This window comes from Nicotiana tabacum, chromosome 17, assembly GCF_000715075.1.
Source record: "Nicotiana tabacum cultivar K326 chromosome 17, ASM71507v2, whole genome shotgun sequence".
In the NCBI taxonomy this organism is placed as follows: Eukaryota; Viridiplantae; Streptophyta; class Magnoliopsida; order Solanales; family Solanaceae; genus Nicotiana; species Nicotiana tabacum.
The window spans coordinates 79,840,533-79,859,402 of record NC_134096.1 but is presented as its reverse complement, the minus strand read 5'-3'; the positions used below and the strand labels follow the sequence as shown (position 1 = coordinate 79,859,402).

General features: G+C 35.9%; 3 protein-coding genes across 4 annotated transcripts; 2 read left to right on the top strand and 1 right to left on the bottom strand.

Annotated features, from left to right (window-relative positions):
* The first annotated feature begins 1,174 nt into the window (after positions 1 to 1,174).
* Positions 1,175 to 3,677, top strand: LOC107801132 (uncharacterized). The gene is made up of 4 exons (XM_016624412.2): positions 1,175 to 1,508; positions 2,204 to 2,351; positions 2,930 to 3,000; positions 3,123 to 3,677. Exons 1-4 carry the CDS (start codon positions 1,311 to 1,313, stop codon positions 3,345 to 3,347), a joined length of 642 nt encoding a protein of 213 aa, XP_016479898.1. The 5' UTR covers positions 1,175 to 1,310; the 3' UTR covers positions 3,348 to 3,677.
* Positions 3,678 to 4,186: 509 nt separating this feature from the next.
* On the top strand, positions 4,187 to 4,765 carry LOC107801133 (uncharacterized). Its single transcript, XM_016624413.1, has one exon. It carries the CDS (start codon positions 4,187 to 4,189, stop codon positions 4,763 to 4,765), a length of 579 nt encoding a protein of 192 aa, XP_016479899.1.
* Positions 4,766 to 6,859: 2,094 nt separating this feature from the next.
* On the bottom strand, positions 6,860 to 11,267 carry LOC107801138 (adenylyl-sulfate kinase, chloroplastic). Of its 2 annotated transcripts, XM_016624421.2 has the most exons (8): positions 10,832 to 11,088; positions 10,592 to 10,734; positions 9,941 to 10,081; positions 8,368 to 8,517; positions 8,167 to 8,285; positions 7,985 to 8,069; positions 7,616 to 7,662; positions 6,860 to 7,315 (listed from the first exon to the last, which is right to left on the bottom strand). In XM_016624421.2, the coding sequence occupies exons 2-8, from the start codon at positions 10,698 to 10,700 to the stop codon at positions 7,217 to 7,219; spliced, it is 750 nt and encodes a 249-aa protein (XP_016479907.1). In that variant the 5' UTR covers positions 10,701 to 10,734; positions 10,832 to 11,088; the 3' UTR covers positions 6,860 to 7,216. The 2 variants fall into 2 exon arrangements, with proteins under 2 accessions (XP_016479907.1, XP_016479906.1); XM_016624420.2 differs by having other exon boundaries at positions 10,592 to 11,267.
* Positions 11,268 to 18,870: the final 7,603 nt, after the last annotated feature.

Here is an 18,870-nt window from a genome sequence, read left to right as displayed (position 1 = left end):
TGCATTGTTATTACCACGATTAGAGTTTCCTCCCCGACCACGGCCATGACCACGACTGGGGCCTCGTCCTCTTCCACGCTTAGCTTGGTGGAAGTTCGTCTCATTCACTTCAGGGAATAGACAAGAACCAGTAGGTTGGCTTTCATGATTTTTCATTAATAGCTCATTATGTTGCTCGGCTACAAAAAGATGTGAGATAAGTTCAGAATACTTTTTGAATCCCATCTCTCGATATTGCTGCTGCAGGAGCATATTCGAGGCATGAAAAGTGGTGAAAGTTTTCTCCAACATATCATGATCAGTAATATTATCACCACATAGTTTCAATTGAGAACTAATTCTGAACATAGCAGAATTATACTCACTGATAGATTTAAAATCTTGTAGCCTTAGATGAGTCCAATCATAACGTGCCTGTGGAAGAACGACCATCTTCAGGTGGTCATATCTATCTTTCAAATTATTCCACAGTATGACTGGATCTTTAACAGTAAGAAATTTCATTTTCAGGCCCTCATCAAGGTGATAGCGTAAAAATATCATTGCTTTGGCACTGTCTTGGTTTGATGCCTGATTTTTATCTTTGATGGTGTCTACCAGACTCATCGCATCAAGATGAATTTCGGCATCAAGCACCCAAGACATGTAGCTTTTGCCCGATATATCTAGGGCTACAAATTCAAGTTTAGAAAGATTTGACATTATTTAGAAAAAGAAAGTTCGTACCTCTGATACTTTCAAAGTATTTTCTCGAGATGGCAGAGTCTCGTGCGCTGATAATGTGTTATAAAATAAAGACAGTAAAGTAAAGACAAGTATAGAGAAAAACTGATATATTATTCAAACTTCAAACTTATGTACATAATGAACTAAATTCTCCTCTATTTATAGAAGAAAGGAAGCTGCTACTGCAAGCTGCTAATGCAAGCTGCTACTCTAAGCTGTTGTATAAGCTGCTACTCTAAGCTGTTGTGCCACATATAGATAATCTTCTACCATGAGTAATATTTATCCATAACGGAGTATCGAAAGGATAAGCTTCTTTAGAAGGCTTATTTCTAATAGAGTACTAAATAAATAAATATATTTACGGCGGAGTCTCTTCAGGAAGCTTATTTAGAACGGAGTACTAAATAAACATCCATAATATAATATATTTATAACACTTTTTCGGAATTTTACTATTCTTGTGTCGAAACGCCCACTAGCACTTCGCCCCAGTACATCACAGGCTTTAGGCCCAGTACTAGTTCGCCGTCCAACATTGGTGTCGCCGGAAACCCTGAAAAATAACTCAGCAATCAACGACGATGGGTGGTGATCGGAGCAAGAGCACGAGCAGCAGTGAAGAGGACGGAGATGCTGATTGGAGAGCTGCTATAGATTCTGTCGCTTCCACTACTACATTTAGCAAAACTACCGCCAAACCTCATTCCTCATCCGCTGCTACTAACGAAGATGAAATTGATACTAAACGACCCCAGAATCTCAAACATTATCAAATAAAGGTACTTTTGCCCTTTTTCTTTCTCATTTGCTTACCTGAAGATTAATCATTGTAACCCTTGTTAACTGAACCAGCTAGCGGTCCAATGATGTTATTATAGAAATCCCCTCTTTTTGATATTTGCACTCTTTTTGATAATTGCAGTCCCTTTCAATTACAAGGCTGGATAAAAAAAATTCAGAACTATATCTATGTAGTATGTACTGAGTCCAATCATATTGTGGTACAGTGATACTCCTTAGTGACCTATAGGTCACGGGTTCAAGCCGTGAAAGCAGCCGCTAATGCTTGCATTAGGATAGACTGTCTACATCACACATCCCTTAGGTGCGGCCCTTCCCGACCCTGCGTGAATGCGAAATGCCTTGTGCACCGAGCTGCGCTTATTAGCGATACACCTTAGCCACTGACTTAAAAAATTTGGAACCTCCTCCGACTGCAAAAAAAGAGGAGGATGATATTTTTCAAATACCCTTACGTCATAAATGACAGGGGGATGGGGAAATACTTTAGTTTTCTTCAATTTTAGCTTTTAACATGAAAATTAAAACTAATAATGTTTTGAAAATATATGTCTTTCATGGTGCAACATTGTTGTAATTTTCCATAAGGGCCTTTAACCACTTTTTAGTCTAACATATTTTTGCTTCTACGGTCATTGCTTGATGAATCAAACTCATGAATGGACATTAACAGGCCCAGAAGACTTTGGAAGACATCTTAGACAAGACTATAGAAATAGTGAGAGACATTGATCATGCTTCGCAGGAAGCTCCCTCGGTGAATGGAGGCGGAATCCGATTGTTCAAGCGTGCTCCACTAGGGATTGTGTTTGATCACACAGGTAAAAGAAAAGAAAATCTCAAACAAGTAATTTGGCAGTTGTGTCCCTATGGTGCTAACATTTGTTTGTTGTTTTCTCAACATGCTTAAATTCCAATTACTGGATAAAAAAAAGAATACTGACCATCCTTGTTTAATAGAGATAGAAGGCTAAGGTTGATATTATGTTTACTTGCTTCCACTTAGGGGGAAAAAATATCAGATGCATAATGGAAAAGCCATGCTACAACGTTCCTAGGCATATTGTTTACCTATTTATTTCTTCTTAATAAATCAAAATAATGTGACTAATGAATACCAAGTCGGTGTCAAAAGTGTATGCGATGTGTCAGGCAAATTTTTTACTAACACCAAGCAAGGAGGTTGAACCTGCTTGACAATTACTCAAATCATTGATGTGGTGTCCTCTTTTGGGTCCTAACATATGGTTCAACCGTTACTTGCCCTCCTTCCTTCACACATTAATATGAGAGCAACTATAGCTGCATATTAATGAGAGAGTGCATATTATGCAAGTCCCTCATATCAGTAGTAAGGCTAGAGTCAGGCTAAAACATTAATGTGCCTGCATTTTGCTAGATGAACTCCAACAACCCAGAAAGAAACCAAGAATTCATCCTGGGAAAGGAATTGAGGAGAAGTCAAAAGAGGTTTGTATTTCCTACTTCTGTTCTGATTCATAGTTCGTGAAAACTTTTATTTTTGAATTCTCTTCCCACCTGCAGTATTTTGTTATTTCACCTTCTCACTTGCCCCATTATGGTTGCCACAGTTTAAATACCAAATCAAGTCCGTTGCTGTTGATGGGATGGATATTTTAGCTGCATCAAAAAATGCTTGCCAGAAATCATTGGCTAGACTAGAAGCAAGAGAAGCAGCAGTTAAAGCTGCTGCTAAAAGAGAGGAAGAAAGAGTTGCAGCACTAAAAGGAATTAGGGGGGAGAGATGGCTCCCTTCTGTGGCCAGAGAAATGCAGTTAAGGCTTCAACGACGTTGACATATGTAGATGGACTAGGCTTCCATTATTCAGCACTCATGTTTCATTCTTTTACTCTTTAAGGTTTCCATAGCTCATTTCAGCCTCTGTTTTATGTTAGGCTACCTGAGCCGCTGTCATTGTTATTTCCAGATAAAGATAGTGACACTGTTCAGTATTGCCCGAAAAAAGAAAAGTTTCTTTTGATTAAGCTGTTTGACATTTCTGTATTAAAGTTAAAGTCTGGTTATTAGACTACCAAACAATTGGTGTCAAGGCAAAGCATTGCTGTATTCATTTGCATCTGAAGATCGCTGGTGATCATAAATGCCAGTCAGTGATTCGATGGTCTGTATAATGTGTCTAGCGTGCTTATAGTACATCAGAATTTCAGATCTAATTGAGCTGTCTTCTTGATGATTTAGGTAGTTGGTATATGTGCCTAAATGCATGATATTTGACGAACAAAATGACTTGAGTTTCTGAAATAAAAGGAGCATCAATCGAAGGTTTTGAGTGCCATGAGAATATTAATAACGATGTCAACCTTTGATAAGGAGACCATGTACAAGGCAAATAGATGGAAACAAGAAGCTAACAGTTCATGTGGATTATTAGTGTACAATCTCAACTAAACAACTCTTCTTCTATTGTTATCATCTCCTTCTCAATAACAAAATAGATACAGCCAAAAGTATCTCAGAAAACTTAAACAGAAAGTATTGAAATTCCTAATCCTTGGTTAATCCGAAACCACCTAGGAATAATCTCCGACTGGCGTTTTCTCATCAACACTCATGGTGTAAATACCTTCAAAACCTCCCCTTAATTCTTCTCAGCATATATGAAGAAATTGAACCATGGGATGCTGCACCCCAAAGATAAAAAAAGTCCTCAAAATAGGTTGTGGCATCACAGCAATACTCCTAATTATTCTTCTAGTTGTTGGCATTATCCTATATTTCACTATCCTTAAGCCAAAAGATCCAAAAGTCACAATTCAGTCTGTCACATTAGAGTCCATAAGATTTGAGCCATTTCCAGCATTTCACCTCAACATAACAATTGGCCTAATCCTCACTATTCATAACAGGAATTATGGAAGCTTCAAGTATGATAGTAGCAGAGCTTATGTGACTTATCGCGACGATCCAGCAGCTGAAGCACCAATTGAAGCAGACACCATCCCAGCTAGAAAAGATCATGATGTGAACACAACTGTGCTAATTAATTCAGATGGTTTCTCTAAGAATCCTAATTTCTTAGGAGATTTTATTTCTGGGTGCTTGAATTTTACTTCATCAACCACTTTACACGGGAAAGTCACTGTGTTCAAAGTTTTGAAGCACAAAGCCACAACAGTTAGCATCTGTGACATCTCAGTTTTCACCAAATTCCAGAATGCAAGTTCTCTTTGCAAATCCAAAATTAAGTTCTGATTTTTTATTTATTTATATGATTCTGCTATTGCTTTGTCTAATGTTTCCTGTTGACTGGTCAGATGAAGTATCCATATCAATAAAATAGCAAGAGCCCATTTGTTTATTTGAAAACCAAACCCAAAGGCCGGGGGAAAATCATAATTAGTCAATATTTAAGAAAAAATTTCAGAATCTTAGCAGGAGCAAGCAATTACAAAACTGGCAGCTAATTAACTACCTTCCTAGCAGAAATATAATCAATTAATTAATGGATCTCTCAATCCTTATCATTTTTCGTTGCTTATTTTTTTGTGGAAGTCCTAAAAATGCTGAAAGGCAATTAATGTGAAGTTACTGCGTTTAGCTTATTTATAGGGAACAAAATTGCACAACCGTTAGACCTCATTACAGTGTTCACTTCCTATTGCCTTTTTTATTTTTTTATTTTTCCTTTTTGGTTTTCCCCTTTTAATTTATCTTTTTTTAAAGAAAAAACGATGATTTTCAAATATGGGAACGAGATGGGAAGTTTTCTTTACATGTTTAATTTTTATTGTATTTGATTCCTTTTATACTCCTAAAAATAATAAGTATAATTTATATAGTACTCCTATATAGTGGTTGTATAAATATTATTTAATATTATACTATTTGTATATTGTTATTATATTATATATAACTGATATATATATTTGCACAAAAAAACTGATATATTCATATATAACTATTTGGATATACATAGTGATATATGATGTATTTTGGGCATAGAATTAATTTTATGATTTAGTCATAAATTATCGTATAATATTACATATATGGAATATATTATTGTTGTATATATAATATGCACTTGTGTATTACTATTGTAATATATCTTATATAAATGATATATCTATATTACATACCATCAATCCTGAAAAAATTAAAATGGAAAACTGAATATAGAAAGTAACTGCTCATACTTGTAACATATTCCATGATTTGTGCCTCATTAATTATGTGCATAGTTTATACAATATGCTAATATTGTAAAAAAAGCTGCCATTTTTTGGAATAAACAACCAATGATATTATTTTCTTAAATATTTTTTTAGAAATGCTCACCCGTGTAATTTTAGCCAAAACGAATCGGTCTTGCTTTTAGAAACTAAACGTCAGGATTAGATTCATTTCGAATAAGATTAGGGGATTAAGGAGACGTCCGCAAAGTTTAGATGTGTAAGAAGTTCCTGGAGACAGTTTAGGGAGCAACATATCTATTTTATCCTTTCTAAATTGTACTCTATAAAACTTGAAATCTAAGAACATTCAGCTATTTACCTTTTCATGACTGCGTAAGTCCATGGGGATGTTTTATCAAGGTTTAATTGATAGTACTTCAGATTTTGTAGAAATATTTGTGTCGTTAATAATTACTCGTATTTCTTTACGTGATAAGTAGTTTCTTTAGTCTTTTAAAAAACTTTCATTACTTAATAGCGAGTCATTCACCAGCTCAGCCAGGAGGGGAGCTAGAAGCCGACGTACAAGTTCGGCCGAACCCAATAGTTTTAGTCCAAACTTTGTATCTGAATTTAAGAAATTCACTAAATATGTATAAAAATTAAATTAAGAACCCATTTACTAACACTTGATGTTTATCCTAGGATTTAGAACCCACAAAGTTCAAATCCTGGCTCCGCCTTTGAACAACAACACCTTTTTATCTGAAATTGGAATAATGAAACATGTGTTTTTCATATAACATGACGGTTATCCATTCAAGTGCTTCGTCTAGAATTTGATAAAAGAAGATTTAAGGTAAGTGATCAAGTTACAGTTAACTCTCCATTTTCTTTTCCTTTGGTTAACTATATGGGAGGATGTTCTGGTTGTCTTGAGCTGTAACCCGATACATATTACATAGAATGTCTGAGGGCTTTCTGAAAGGACGACGCTTTTCATTCGATGAAAAACGAAAAGAAACAAAAGAAATATACTAGGAGTATATATTATTTTGATAATGGTGCCAATGTGTTATCAAAAGTTTACCATTTTAAATGCATCCATAAGCCAGACATCACAAATCTTTTACATGACATAATTCACTTGCTTACCTAGCGCACAACAAAATGCAAATAAATAGATTAGCTTTCCAGCACTTGTATTTTCTGGCAGTAAAAGCATCTTGTAACTATGAGTCTATGACGGACGGAGTCTTTCCTCACAACTTATAGCTTATGGGGAGGGGATATCTCATTTTTTTTTATGTTTTTATCTTTGTTTGGGATATTGATAGAGTGGATTGGCACATGAATGCAGTGCTTCTTTCTGCGATCAGATCCTAACCTTGTACAACAGAAGTGCTAGGCCTATCGAACATAATGTCCGCAAGTTTAGTTTACAGATTAACTCAATCTACATATATTATGATCCACTTATTCACAAGGGAAACACAGCTTCTCAATTTGAACATAAGGTCATGAGCAGTTATGCTTTCAGGTATCCATTTTTGTCCAAGTATGAGATCACTACATCAGCCAAGTCATTAGGAGAATCACATAGCCCTTGGTTCTGACGCAACACTATCTGCACAATGAAGAGTACAAGACCAGGAATAGCCAGAATTTAGAAAAGAGCCAAGAGTTCTGTTCTATCATCTTTATTAAAGCATGGTGGAATTGAATCTGCTCCAAGAAAGCTGAGGTGATTGAAAGATTACATTAACTTGTATAAATTGCCTATTTGGTTTATCCCAAATTTTAAAATATAGGTCAAGTCATGAAGTCAGGAAATGCTTATTATCTGGATATTGCAATTACTGAATTTAGCAGTCAATCCTCAATCAATATAGCATATCATGTAAAGAAGAAGAGAGACTTGTCTTACCTCTGATTTCAGGGGTGGCTCATATGGATCATCAATACCAGTAAAACCTGCAAAATTGCGTAAGTACCATATTATGATCATCCTCAAGAGCTAAGACTGAAGCAGATGCAACAAAGCTGAAAACAACATAGGAGAGGAGGATCTCTGCCTACTACAGTAGGGCCACAAAAATTCGAGTAACAGGTAACTTAATAGCTAAGAGTGAAGCAAACTCAAGTCTTGGACCACCTATTTGACATGGTCTTACTTTTCAAATTAACCAAATTCATAGGTGCAAGATTGTAAACAGCTAGTAGTATATAATATATTTTCCTTGGTTCACAAAAAAGAAAAAGAGAAAAGAGGAGATGCTGATATAGCAGATAGCACCTTTTATCTTTCCAGCTCGAGCAAGCTTATACAATCCCTTAGGGTCCCTTGCCTCACATACACGTAGAGGAACATCCATGAAAACCTAAAAATTAGCCAGCTCAATCAGCTGTTTAGATGTGCCAAACAAGCAAGCTCTCACTTGAGAAGCTAATCCTTTGGGTACCATTCCTATTACGAACCTCAATGAAATCCCCTTCAGGTAGTAAAGCACGGCAGGCATCTCGCTCCTTTCTGTAGGGAGATATCAAACTGGCAATGCAAATAACTCCAGCATCTGCCAAAAGCTTAGCCACTTCCCCTGTGAAATAACCATATGCAATTGTTAGATCCCAGAAGGAACAACATGATGGGATTACAACACGGGAAAGGTAGAAACAAACCAATCCGTCTTATATTTTCTGCCCGATCTTCAGCTCCAAAACTAAGGTCACGATTCAGACCATGGCGAACATTATCACCATCAAGGATGTAGGTGAGTTTTCCTCTAGCATGTAAGCCACGACTTAGAGCACATGCCAAAGTGCTCTTCCCTGAAATCATGTTTAATATTTAAAAATGGAAAAATATAAAGTGTCAATTCAAACAGCTCATAGACTGAAGAAAGAAACCAGGCAATAAGAGCTATAAGGATAACAGTACTGCTTGATGACTTTTTTTTTAAGGGGGTCTTTTGGGGGGGGGGGGGGTAATGCGGTTGGTGCTAATAAAAAAGAAAAATTAAGCAATGAGAACAAAATAAGTGGCCGTGTATTAAGATGTTTTGCCACAATCATTCATGTGCTTCCAAGTATGTCTACTCGCATAATAACTTTAAACCAGCTTGTTCACAGATAATGTTTGAATTCAACTGAGCAGTCTGAAAGAGACCAGATTGAAATCGCATTCATGTGCACCGTTTGATGCTGACATGTTTGACACACTGTTTTCCAGTATTTTAGCTACAGCTCCAGGTTTTCAGATACTTATTCCCTGGTCTACTGATGAATGGCTCCTTAGATAAAGCAGTATTCATCAAGCAAACTTCTGGTAGGATAAATATCCAAATCTGGTAGACATGATTCTGTCATATCTTAATGTTGTATTGTAATCAGCTAAGCATGACCGGAGAAAATAAAACTGCAGGAGTATACTATAGCTGAATGCTGTCATGCTGATCTATGATTTTCAAGTAGCAAAGCAGTTAGCATGACTTCCAGAATAACCATTTAATAACTAAAAGAATTATAACCAAATATCAACATGCTACTGCAAATGAGATCATTACAAATACCGTGAATGTGATGCCTAGAGAAAGACAGCCTAATCTTTTGATCTACAAAAAGCATTCTGAATTCTGCTAGTTTCAGATGAATCCATTGACCAAGCCCGAAAGGAGAAAAAGAACAAGTAAATATAAAAACACAATCTAATTAGTACTTCAAAATCAATTAAATATGAGGTTGCAACAATTAAATCTTGAATTTACATTAAGACCCACAATATGTTGGCAAAATAGCTGATGGAGAAACTAGAAATGCTTTTCTTGGTAACAAAATGGAAGGTTAATTAGCACTTCAGACTTGTTCACTAGCTTTAAATGGATTTGTGGGGAACAACCCATTTAAAGGTCTCCCATTGTCTTTTTCCAAAGGAAGACATATCTCCAAACCCCCCAACACATTGAATCCGGCATTACCCCTATTTTCTAATACTTCTTCTATTTACTTCATTTGCTATCTACCATTTGACTTAGTACATCACAAATATTTCAAGTCATATAGCACTCAATTGTGTTTCCTTGTACATAGTGCATTGTTCTTAAGTATCACACGCATGTACAGAATACTAAGCGAAAAAAACCCAGAATATACAGAAACGGCCAGTACATCATATGAAAAATATATCCATAAAATTATATAAAGCGGCAGAGAGGAATTTGATAGCTGCTATGAGCTTACGGGATGTTAAACAAACCTGAACCACTGAGACCGGTAATCCATATAACACAACCCCTTTGCTGAAGCAACTCCTCTCTGTCACTTTTCTCTACAGAACATTTGTGCCAAACAATGTTCGTTGAATTCCCGTTTGTAGAAATCCGAGGTATACTTTTACCTAGTTAGATAATTCACCACATCAGTAACTGCAACTTTTGACACCAAAACTAACTTCACTCAAATCGTTGTTTCATTCAAGTAAGCAAGAAAAAAATATGTCCAAACAATCCAGGCAAATCAGAAGTAAACAACTTCTAATACTTTTACTGGACACAACAGGAAATAGCAATATGAGTCGGGAATAATTTCGCAGTGCTTCAATAGAAAGACAGATTCTATTTAAAGCCAGAGTGTGAGTGCTAATTGCATCAACTACTTTTCATGATAATGGGCTCAGATTTCAGATCATAGTTAAGTATACATTGTTCAATTATTTTCTTCAACATACATTGTTAATTTTTTTTTTACTATATATAGACTATAGTTTATCCAAAACCGCGCCTGCTGCTGAAAAGCTACATTCCCATATTCCATAAAAAATTAGCAATTACCGGCATATTGTGTGTGCCTCAGAAAAATTAGAATAAATTTTTGAAAAAAGAGAGAAAAATAAAAGTCGAATCAATACCAGAAAAGCCACGACAATCATTTGCGGTCACTTGACCGTTTGAATTGTATCCTGGCTGATGAACATTTTCGGCTTTTCCATTGATATGAGAGGTTCTAGAAGCCTCCATTGCCCTTAAAGGCGGTAAGCCCAATAACTTAGCTCTGCAAAAATTACATGCCCGTAGCTTTAAAACCCCTAACTTTTCCGACGAGGTATCAGCACCATCAAATTTTGAAGGAGTACGATAAAAGAACGAACCGTTTCCGATGGCACTCGTCATTGAAACATCTAAACTTCGATCAATATTTGAATTATTGTACAAGATGTACAAATAATGCAAAAAAAGAATAACCGATTGGATATTGAAATAGGAGAAAAATGGTAGTATTACTATTAATTACTAGAAGATAGAGAAAAACAGCGGGAGATCACGCTTTTATGAAGAACAACTTGAAAGTTGGTGACGGTGTCAGATAGTCATTGAGGTGGTGAGAGGGTGGAGAATGGCGGATACTGGATTCAGGTTGAGTTTTTGGTGGAGATAGCATAGCATTTATATGTCGTGAACACGACAAAGAGGAATTGCTGGCAAGGATAGAATCCTCTCTACATACTAAACACGGATCATAACATCATGGGACCCGATGAACTGAGCTCATATTCCACTCTCCTTTGTGGGAGAGTTGTTTTACTTTCTTTTTTTTCCTTATGAAGAAGTAACCTAAATAAATAAATAACTTAATTGCATAAATTATATATATATATATATATATATATAGGAATATATAATTCGGCGAAGGGTCAAATATACCCCTCTACTTTCAAAAATGGTCTAAGAATACCCCTCGTTATACTATTGGGTTATCTATACCCTGCAGTCATACTTTGGGTTTAAATATATCCCTCATTTAATCGGAGGGACAGGTATCATCGTCCTGTTGGTCAATTCTAAATATATCTTAATTAATTAAAAAGACCCATTACCCATATCCGAATTATTTTTTGTAAAAATTGAAAAAAACTACATTTTTTTTTTTACAAAAAACTGAAAAAAAATGATTTTTTTTTTCGAGTTTTACAAAAAAACTGAAAAATATTTTCTAAAACAATATTTTTGTAAAAACTGAAAAAAAAAAGAAGCTGAAAATCAATTTTCTAAAGAATATTTTTTGTAAAAACTGAAAAAAACTGAATTTTTTTTACTAAAAACTGAAAAAAAAATAAATTTTTTTTCTTCAGTTTTTACAAAAAAACTGCTTTTAAAAAAGCTGAAAAATATTTTCTAAAACAATATTTTTGTAAAAACTGAAAAAAAAACTAAAAAGTAATTTTCTAAAGCAATGTTTTTGTAAAAACTGAAAAAACAAATATTATCTTTTTTTTTTCCAGTTTTTAATTAAAAATATTTCAGTTTTTTTCAGTTTTTAATTGCTTTAGAAAATTGCTTTTCAGTTTTTTTTCCAGTTTTTACAAAAATATTATTTTAGAAAATATTTTTTAGTTTTTTATAGCAGTTTTTTTTGTAAAAACTGGAAAAAAAAATATTTTCGTTTTTTTCAGTTTTTTGTAATTTTTTTTTTGTTTTTTCCAGTTTTTACAAAAAAAAATATATTTTTTGGGTATGGATAATGTGTCTTTTTAATTAATTAGGAGATATTTAGAATTGACCAACAGGACGATGACACGTGTCCCTCTGTTTAAATGAGGGGTATATTTGAACCAAAAGTATGACTACAAGGTTATAGATAACCCAACAGTATAAGGAGGGGTATTCTTAGACCATTTTCGAAAGTAGAAGGGTATATTTGGCCTTTTGCCGTATATAATTTATGTATAATACGTATATAACCGTGTTTTCATCAATATATAAAATAACATTACTTTCCAGTTAAAGAAACATAATTCCAATTCTCTCTCACTCATGTTAGCTTAACGTGCGCAGTCCAGGGGAAGAGATCTCGGAATCCATCGTAGAAGGCAATTTTGGCTCAGGAATCAGCTGCGCTAGTAGGTAATCAACAAAGGAAGAAAGAAGAAATGCTAAAGGCAATCGCAAATTCTACCGGAAACCAATGGAACAGTAACAACTAAACCTAGGGATGCAAATTCAGAGGAAATTGGAGGATCATCAATGGTTGCAACACCAACTCAGGTGGTGGACGAAGGAACTTCCCATTCAAAAGCAGCTTCAAGGATCTCGTCGTAGAGTCAAAGGAAGCTATCGTGGGCTGATGAAATGGAAATAATGGAAGAAGATAAAAGTAAAGGATCCATCTGGGACAAATTTGACATCACTAAGGTAACAAATGCTGGTTTTAAACTAGAATACATAGCTCCTGAGGTGCATATAGACACTCGTGTGTGAAATTGAAACATAGGATAGTAACACAGAACTAGAATACTGAAAATCTGTTGTAGTGTGTTATGCCCTAAGGCTCACCGTCCCTTCTCAGTTTTGAATGGTTATATCCAGAAAATATAGGGCAAGTATGGAATTAATAAGATCTCCATGACGAAGAATGGGATAGTGTGGTGCAATTTGATGATGAAATGGGGAAGAATGAAGTGATTCAAGGAGGAATATACCACTGCGACTAAACATTTTATTGTGAAAGCATGGCAAACATGCATGGAATTTACCAGAGAAGAGCTAAACACAGTTCCAATTTGGGTTATAGTACCTAGTTTGGATTTTAAATATTGGAGCTCTAAGGGTATAAGCAAAATAGGCAGCTTAATTGGAAGGCCACTAATGGTTTACATGTTAAAAATTATCAGTAGCATATATGAGAAAGCAACAGATAATGAAAGTACTTAATTGACTTGAGTAATATATCAAATACATCAGACACTTTAAATAGAAGAAAACTAATAACTGAAGATGTCCATGACTGCTACATAGAAGAGGAAACTACTCCACTAACTTGACCATAAACTCCACTAGCACATGTAGCCTAAAGACTAGGAAACTACTAATTTAACTGCTGCCTACATTACATCAGTAAAGAATTAACATATTAACAAATGGGCTAAACGACCTACAAAGCCAAATTGCCAACATTCCCTCCCTTAAACTGAAACATCTTTCAATTTAATTTGCAAACTCCAAGCAAGTCACGTAGCTTTAGGAATGACACTAGCTTCAAGGGCTTTGTGAACATGTCTGCAACCTGCTCCTCACTTCTGCAATAAACAAGGCTGATCTTTGCATCCTTTGTGAGATCACGCAAGAAGTGATACTTCACATCTATATGTTTACTCCTTCCGTGTAGAACTAGATTCTTTGAAAGATTAATTGTTGAGGTATTGTCACAATAAATGGGTGTAGGCCCTTCCTGCTTAAAAAGAAGTTCTTCAAGGATGTTTCTCAACCAAATAGCTTGACAAGCACATGATGCTGCAGCTACATACTCCGTCTCAGTAGTCGACAAAGTAACAATAGGTTATTTCTTTGAAGACCAAGAAATAACTCCAGAGCCTAGCATAAAAACATATCCAGATGTACTTTTTCTACCATCTAGATTTCCGGCATAGTCACTGTCAGTATAACCAAGCAAATCTCCCGTTGCGTTCTTCTTGTAAAAAATTCCAAACTCACTAGTACCTTTCAAGTACCGTAAGATCCTTTTAGCAGCTTGTAAATGTACTTCTTTTGGACACTCCATGAATCTGCTAATAAGACTTACAACATGCATGACATCAGGTCTTGTTGCCGCTAAGTACATCAAGCTTCCAACCATTTGCTTATAAAGAGTATTGTCCACCTCTCTACCTTCAGGTTCTTTAATGAGCTTCAGACCCTTCTCCATTGGTGTGCTCACAGAGTTATAATTTTTCATCTGGAATCTGTCTAGAATATCTTGTACATATTTCCTTTGACAAATAAAAATCCCACCAGCAGATTGCTTCACTTCTATACCAAGAAAATAACGCATCATACCCAAATCTGACATGTCAAACTCGACCATCATGGACTTCTTAAAATTTTCAATCATAGCCATATCACTTCCAGTATAAATTAAGTCATCAACATACAAACATACCATTAGAACTCCTGCATAATTTTTCTTTATATAAAGAGTATGTTCATATGGACACTTTCGAAATCCCTCATTTAAAAAATAAGTATCTATACGACTATACCAAGCTCTTGGAGCTTGTTTTAGCCCATATAGAGCCTTTTTCAACCTGTACACCTTATTTTCAGCACCAGATTTCACATAGGCAGGAGGTTGTTCGATAAATACCTTTTCTTGTAGCTCACCATGTAGGAAGGCGGACTTCACATCTAACTGGAAGATACTCCATGCATTTTGAGCAGCCAAAGCAATTACCAATCTTATGGTGTCCAACCGTGCAACAGGAGCAAATGCCTATTCATAGTCAACACCATGCTCTTGCTTATATCCTTTTGCAACTAAGCGAGCTTTATACTTGTCGACCTCTCCATTATCCTTCAACTTTGTCTTGTAAACCCATTTGACACCAATGGTCTTCTGATTTTCTGGAAGATCTGTCAACTCCCAAGTATTATTTCTTTCAATTACTCTAATCTCCTCATCCATGGCTTGCTTCCACTTTGGATCTTTGACAGCATCAATAAAGGCTATAGGATCACAATCTGAAATTAAAGTAAAATGACTAGCTGAATTTTTAGATTTACTAATCCCATATACTTCATAGTCTTCCATCCATGCTGGTGCACCTTTGCTATGTTGAGGACGTTCATTGTTGGACTGAACATCATTTGATTCATGCTCAAGAGCTCCATCATCTTGTATTATGGAACCAGCTTGTGAACTAATCTCCAAAGGTTGTTGTTCTTCTTCTTCTTCATTACCAATTGAAATTTGTTGGGAAGAACCAACATTGTTCCAATTCCAAGTTGCTTCTTCATCAAAAAGGACATTACGGCTAATAACAATTTTCTTGGTAATGGGATTCAATAAACGATAAGCCTTTGAATTGTCACTAATACCAAGAAAAATACATTTTTGGCCTTTATCATCCAACTTCTTTCTAGCAGCATCTGGAATATGGGCATATGCAATACATCCAAAAATGCGAAAATATTCCACATTTGGTTTGCACCCGCTCCAAACTTCATGAGGTGTCATATTTTGAACAGAACTAGTGGGGCTTCTATTCAATATATGAATGCTCCAGTGAACTGCTTCGGCCCAAAAATCTTTTGGTAAGTTGCTTCTCTTCAAAAGACTACGCACCATATCAAGAATTGTGCGATTCTTCCTTTCGCACACACCATTTTGCTGAGGTGTGTAGGCTGCCGTAAGTTGCCTTCTAATTCCATGCTTCTCACAAAATTCTACAAATTTATTTGAGTTGTATTCTCCACCCCAATCAGTCCGCAAGCTTTTAATTTTACAACCAGCTTCATTTTCAATAAGCACTTTAAACTTCTTCAAAGTTTCAAATGCTTCTGATTTTTCCTTTAAGAAATAAACCCATGTGTTTCTGCTATAATCATCAATGAAACTGATGAAATATCGTCTACCTCCCTTAGATGTAGGACTTATGGGTCCACAAATATCTGAGTGTACTAGCTCCAGCACCTACTTTGCCCTCCAAGACTTGCTTGTTGGAAATGATTCACGGTGTTGTTTGCTAACAACACACTTTTCACATATTCCGTTAGGAGATTCAAATTGCGGCAGACCCAACACCATCTCTTTCTGAGATAAGGATTTCAGCCTTCTAAAATTCAGATGCCCATAGCGAAAGTGCCACTTCCATGCATCATCCTTCACTTTTGCAGAAAAACAAGACTTTGTGGTGTTGCAAAGATATAAAGGAAACAAACGATTGGTCGACATATTAATTTGAGCAACTAACCCCAAATAATAATGTCGTATTTGACAAACTCCATCTTTGATATTAAGCTCATACCCCTTTTCTAAAAGTTGTCCAGCACTCAATAAATTTGTCTTTAAAGCAGGAACATAAAAGACATTACTGATAGTAAGAATGGAGTTGTCTTTGATTGTGACTTGTACCTTCCCTTTTCCCATAACAGAGACGGCTGAATTATCTCCAAACTTCACAGTATCTTGAAAAGTTTCATCCAATTCTGAGAATGCCACTTTGTGTCCACACATGTGATTGCTGCAACCAGTATCAAGATACCATAAATTAGTAGAAACTTTTTCTCTAGAAGTATATGCCATCAAGAGAGAAACCTCTTCTTCCGCCTTTGTCTCTGCATCTTCCTTTGTCTCTGCAAAGTTAGACCTTCCGCCATAATTTTTATTTAAATTGGTACGACACTCTGAGCGATAGTGTCCATACCGATGGCATTTCACTTGAGATTTATCATGCCTTTTCTCTTTTCCTTGAGAATCACCAGATTTGTTCTTCTCTGTTTTGTGATGCCAGTTTTTTCCCTTTCATTTGCCTTTCTCATGATCTGCTCCTTTTGAGAAAGTCATTGTCTTCAATGCTAACTCCTCCTTGTCTTGTTGATTTAACTTCTGTTCATGAACCAACAAAGAACTTTGCAATTCTTCAATAGAAAGAGTATCAATGTCCTTGGATTCTTTAATGGAGCAAACGATATAGTTGAACTTTGCTGTCATCGAGCGAAGTATTTTCTCAATGATGGTAACGTCCTCCAGCTTTTCTCCATTAATTCGCATCTTATTTGCGATAGCCATCACCCTTGAGAAATACTCAGTCACCGACTCACTGTTTTGCATACGTAAAGTTTCAAACTCAGCACGAAGCGCTTGGAGTTGCGCTCGCTTCGCCTTCGCCGTTCCTTGATACTTCTTCTTCATGGAATCCCATATTTGTTTAGAAGTATCCTTGCAAAGAATTATTTCCAGTATTGAGCGATCAATAGCTTGGAAAAGGTAATTCTTTGCCTTGAGATCCTTCAACCTTAGACTGTCCAACTCTGCTTTTTGTGCTTCCGACAAAGCAGTACCAGCTGGTGGCTCTTGCACGCCAACACTAACAACTAGCCAAAATTCCTTGGACCTAAGGAATTTCTCCATCAGCATGCTCTAATGATCGTAATGACCATCGAAGCGAGGAATGGCGGGCTGAACAAAATTTTCAGAAGCCATTGTCTTGCAGTTGCAATAATATTGCAGAATAGACACACACAGTAAGCAGTACCCAACACTCGGACTTGATCTGCTGAACTCTCAACCTGGCTCGGATACCAAATGTTAAAAATTGTCAGTAGCATATATGAGAAAGCAACAGACAATGAAAGTACTTAATTGACTTGAGTAATATATCAAATACATCAGACACTTTAAATAAAGAAAACTAATAACTGAAGATGTCCATGACTCCTAAATAGAAGAGGAAACTACTCCACTAACTTGACCATACACTCCACTAGCACATGTAGCCTAAAGACTAGGAAACTACTAATTTAACTGCTGCCTACATTACATCAGTAAAGAATTAACATATTAACAAATGAGCTAAACAACCTACAAAGCCAAATTGCCAACATTACAATCATACAGAGAAGAAAATGGGACTTAGCTTTGCACGATTGCTCATTGAAGTAGAAATAGATGCTAAGTTACCAGATAAGGTTTTCTTCAAAAATGAAAAAGGGATGCTTGTGGAGCAGAAAATGCAGTATGACTGGAAGACTACTCTATGTAAGTTTGTAATAAATAAGGACATGATAAGCAGAACTGTCGGAAAAATATGGACTCTAGCTTGTACTCAGTTTCTAGCAGTTACATAGCGTTAATGGGGAACATGACTAAGCTGAGGGAAGTTGAGATGTTTCGGAATGCTGTGATGCTTCCTAGACAAAGAGTGATCACTTGGCTAGCATACCAAGACAAACTAATGACTAAAGAAAGACTGGTGAGGCTGAGCATCCCTATAAATGGAGATACCAATTGTCTCATGTGTGATCAAGCAACATCTGAGACTCATCAGCACCTATTTGTAAACTGTATATGGATCAAGAATATAAGGGAAGCAATGATCAACTAGTCAGGAATAACCATTCCATCGCATACTATTAATAGAAGTTTATAGTGGATCAAGAACAGACACTAGAGGCAGTTCAGAAAGGAAGTAGCAGCCGCAATCATTGGAGCATTGATATATTACACTTGGCAAGCGCAAAATTGAAAACTTTTTAGGAAGATAACTATAAATAGTGCTTTTATAGATACACAAATACAAAAAGAACTTAGGGAGCAAATAGGTATGTTTGCAGATTCTAGGAGAGTTAGAAACTGTAGAATTTTGATATAAAGACAGTGTAATTAAGAGTGATATAGCTGCTACATTGTTTTTCT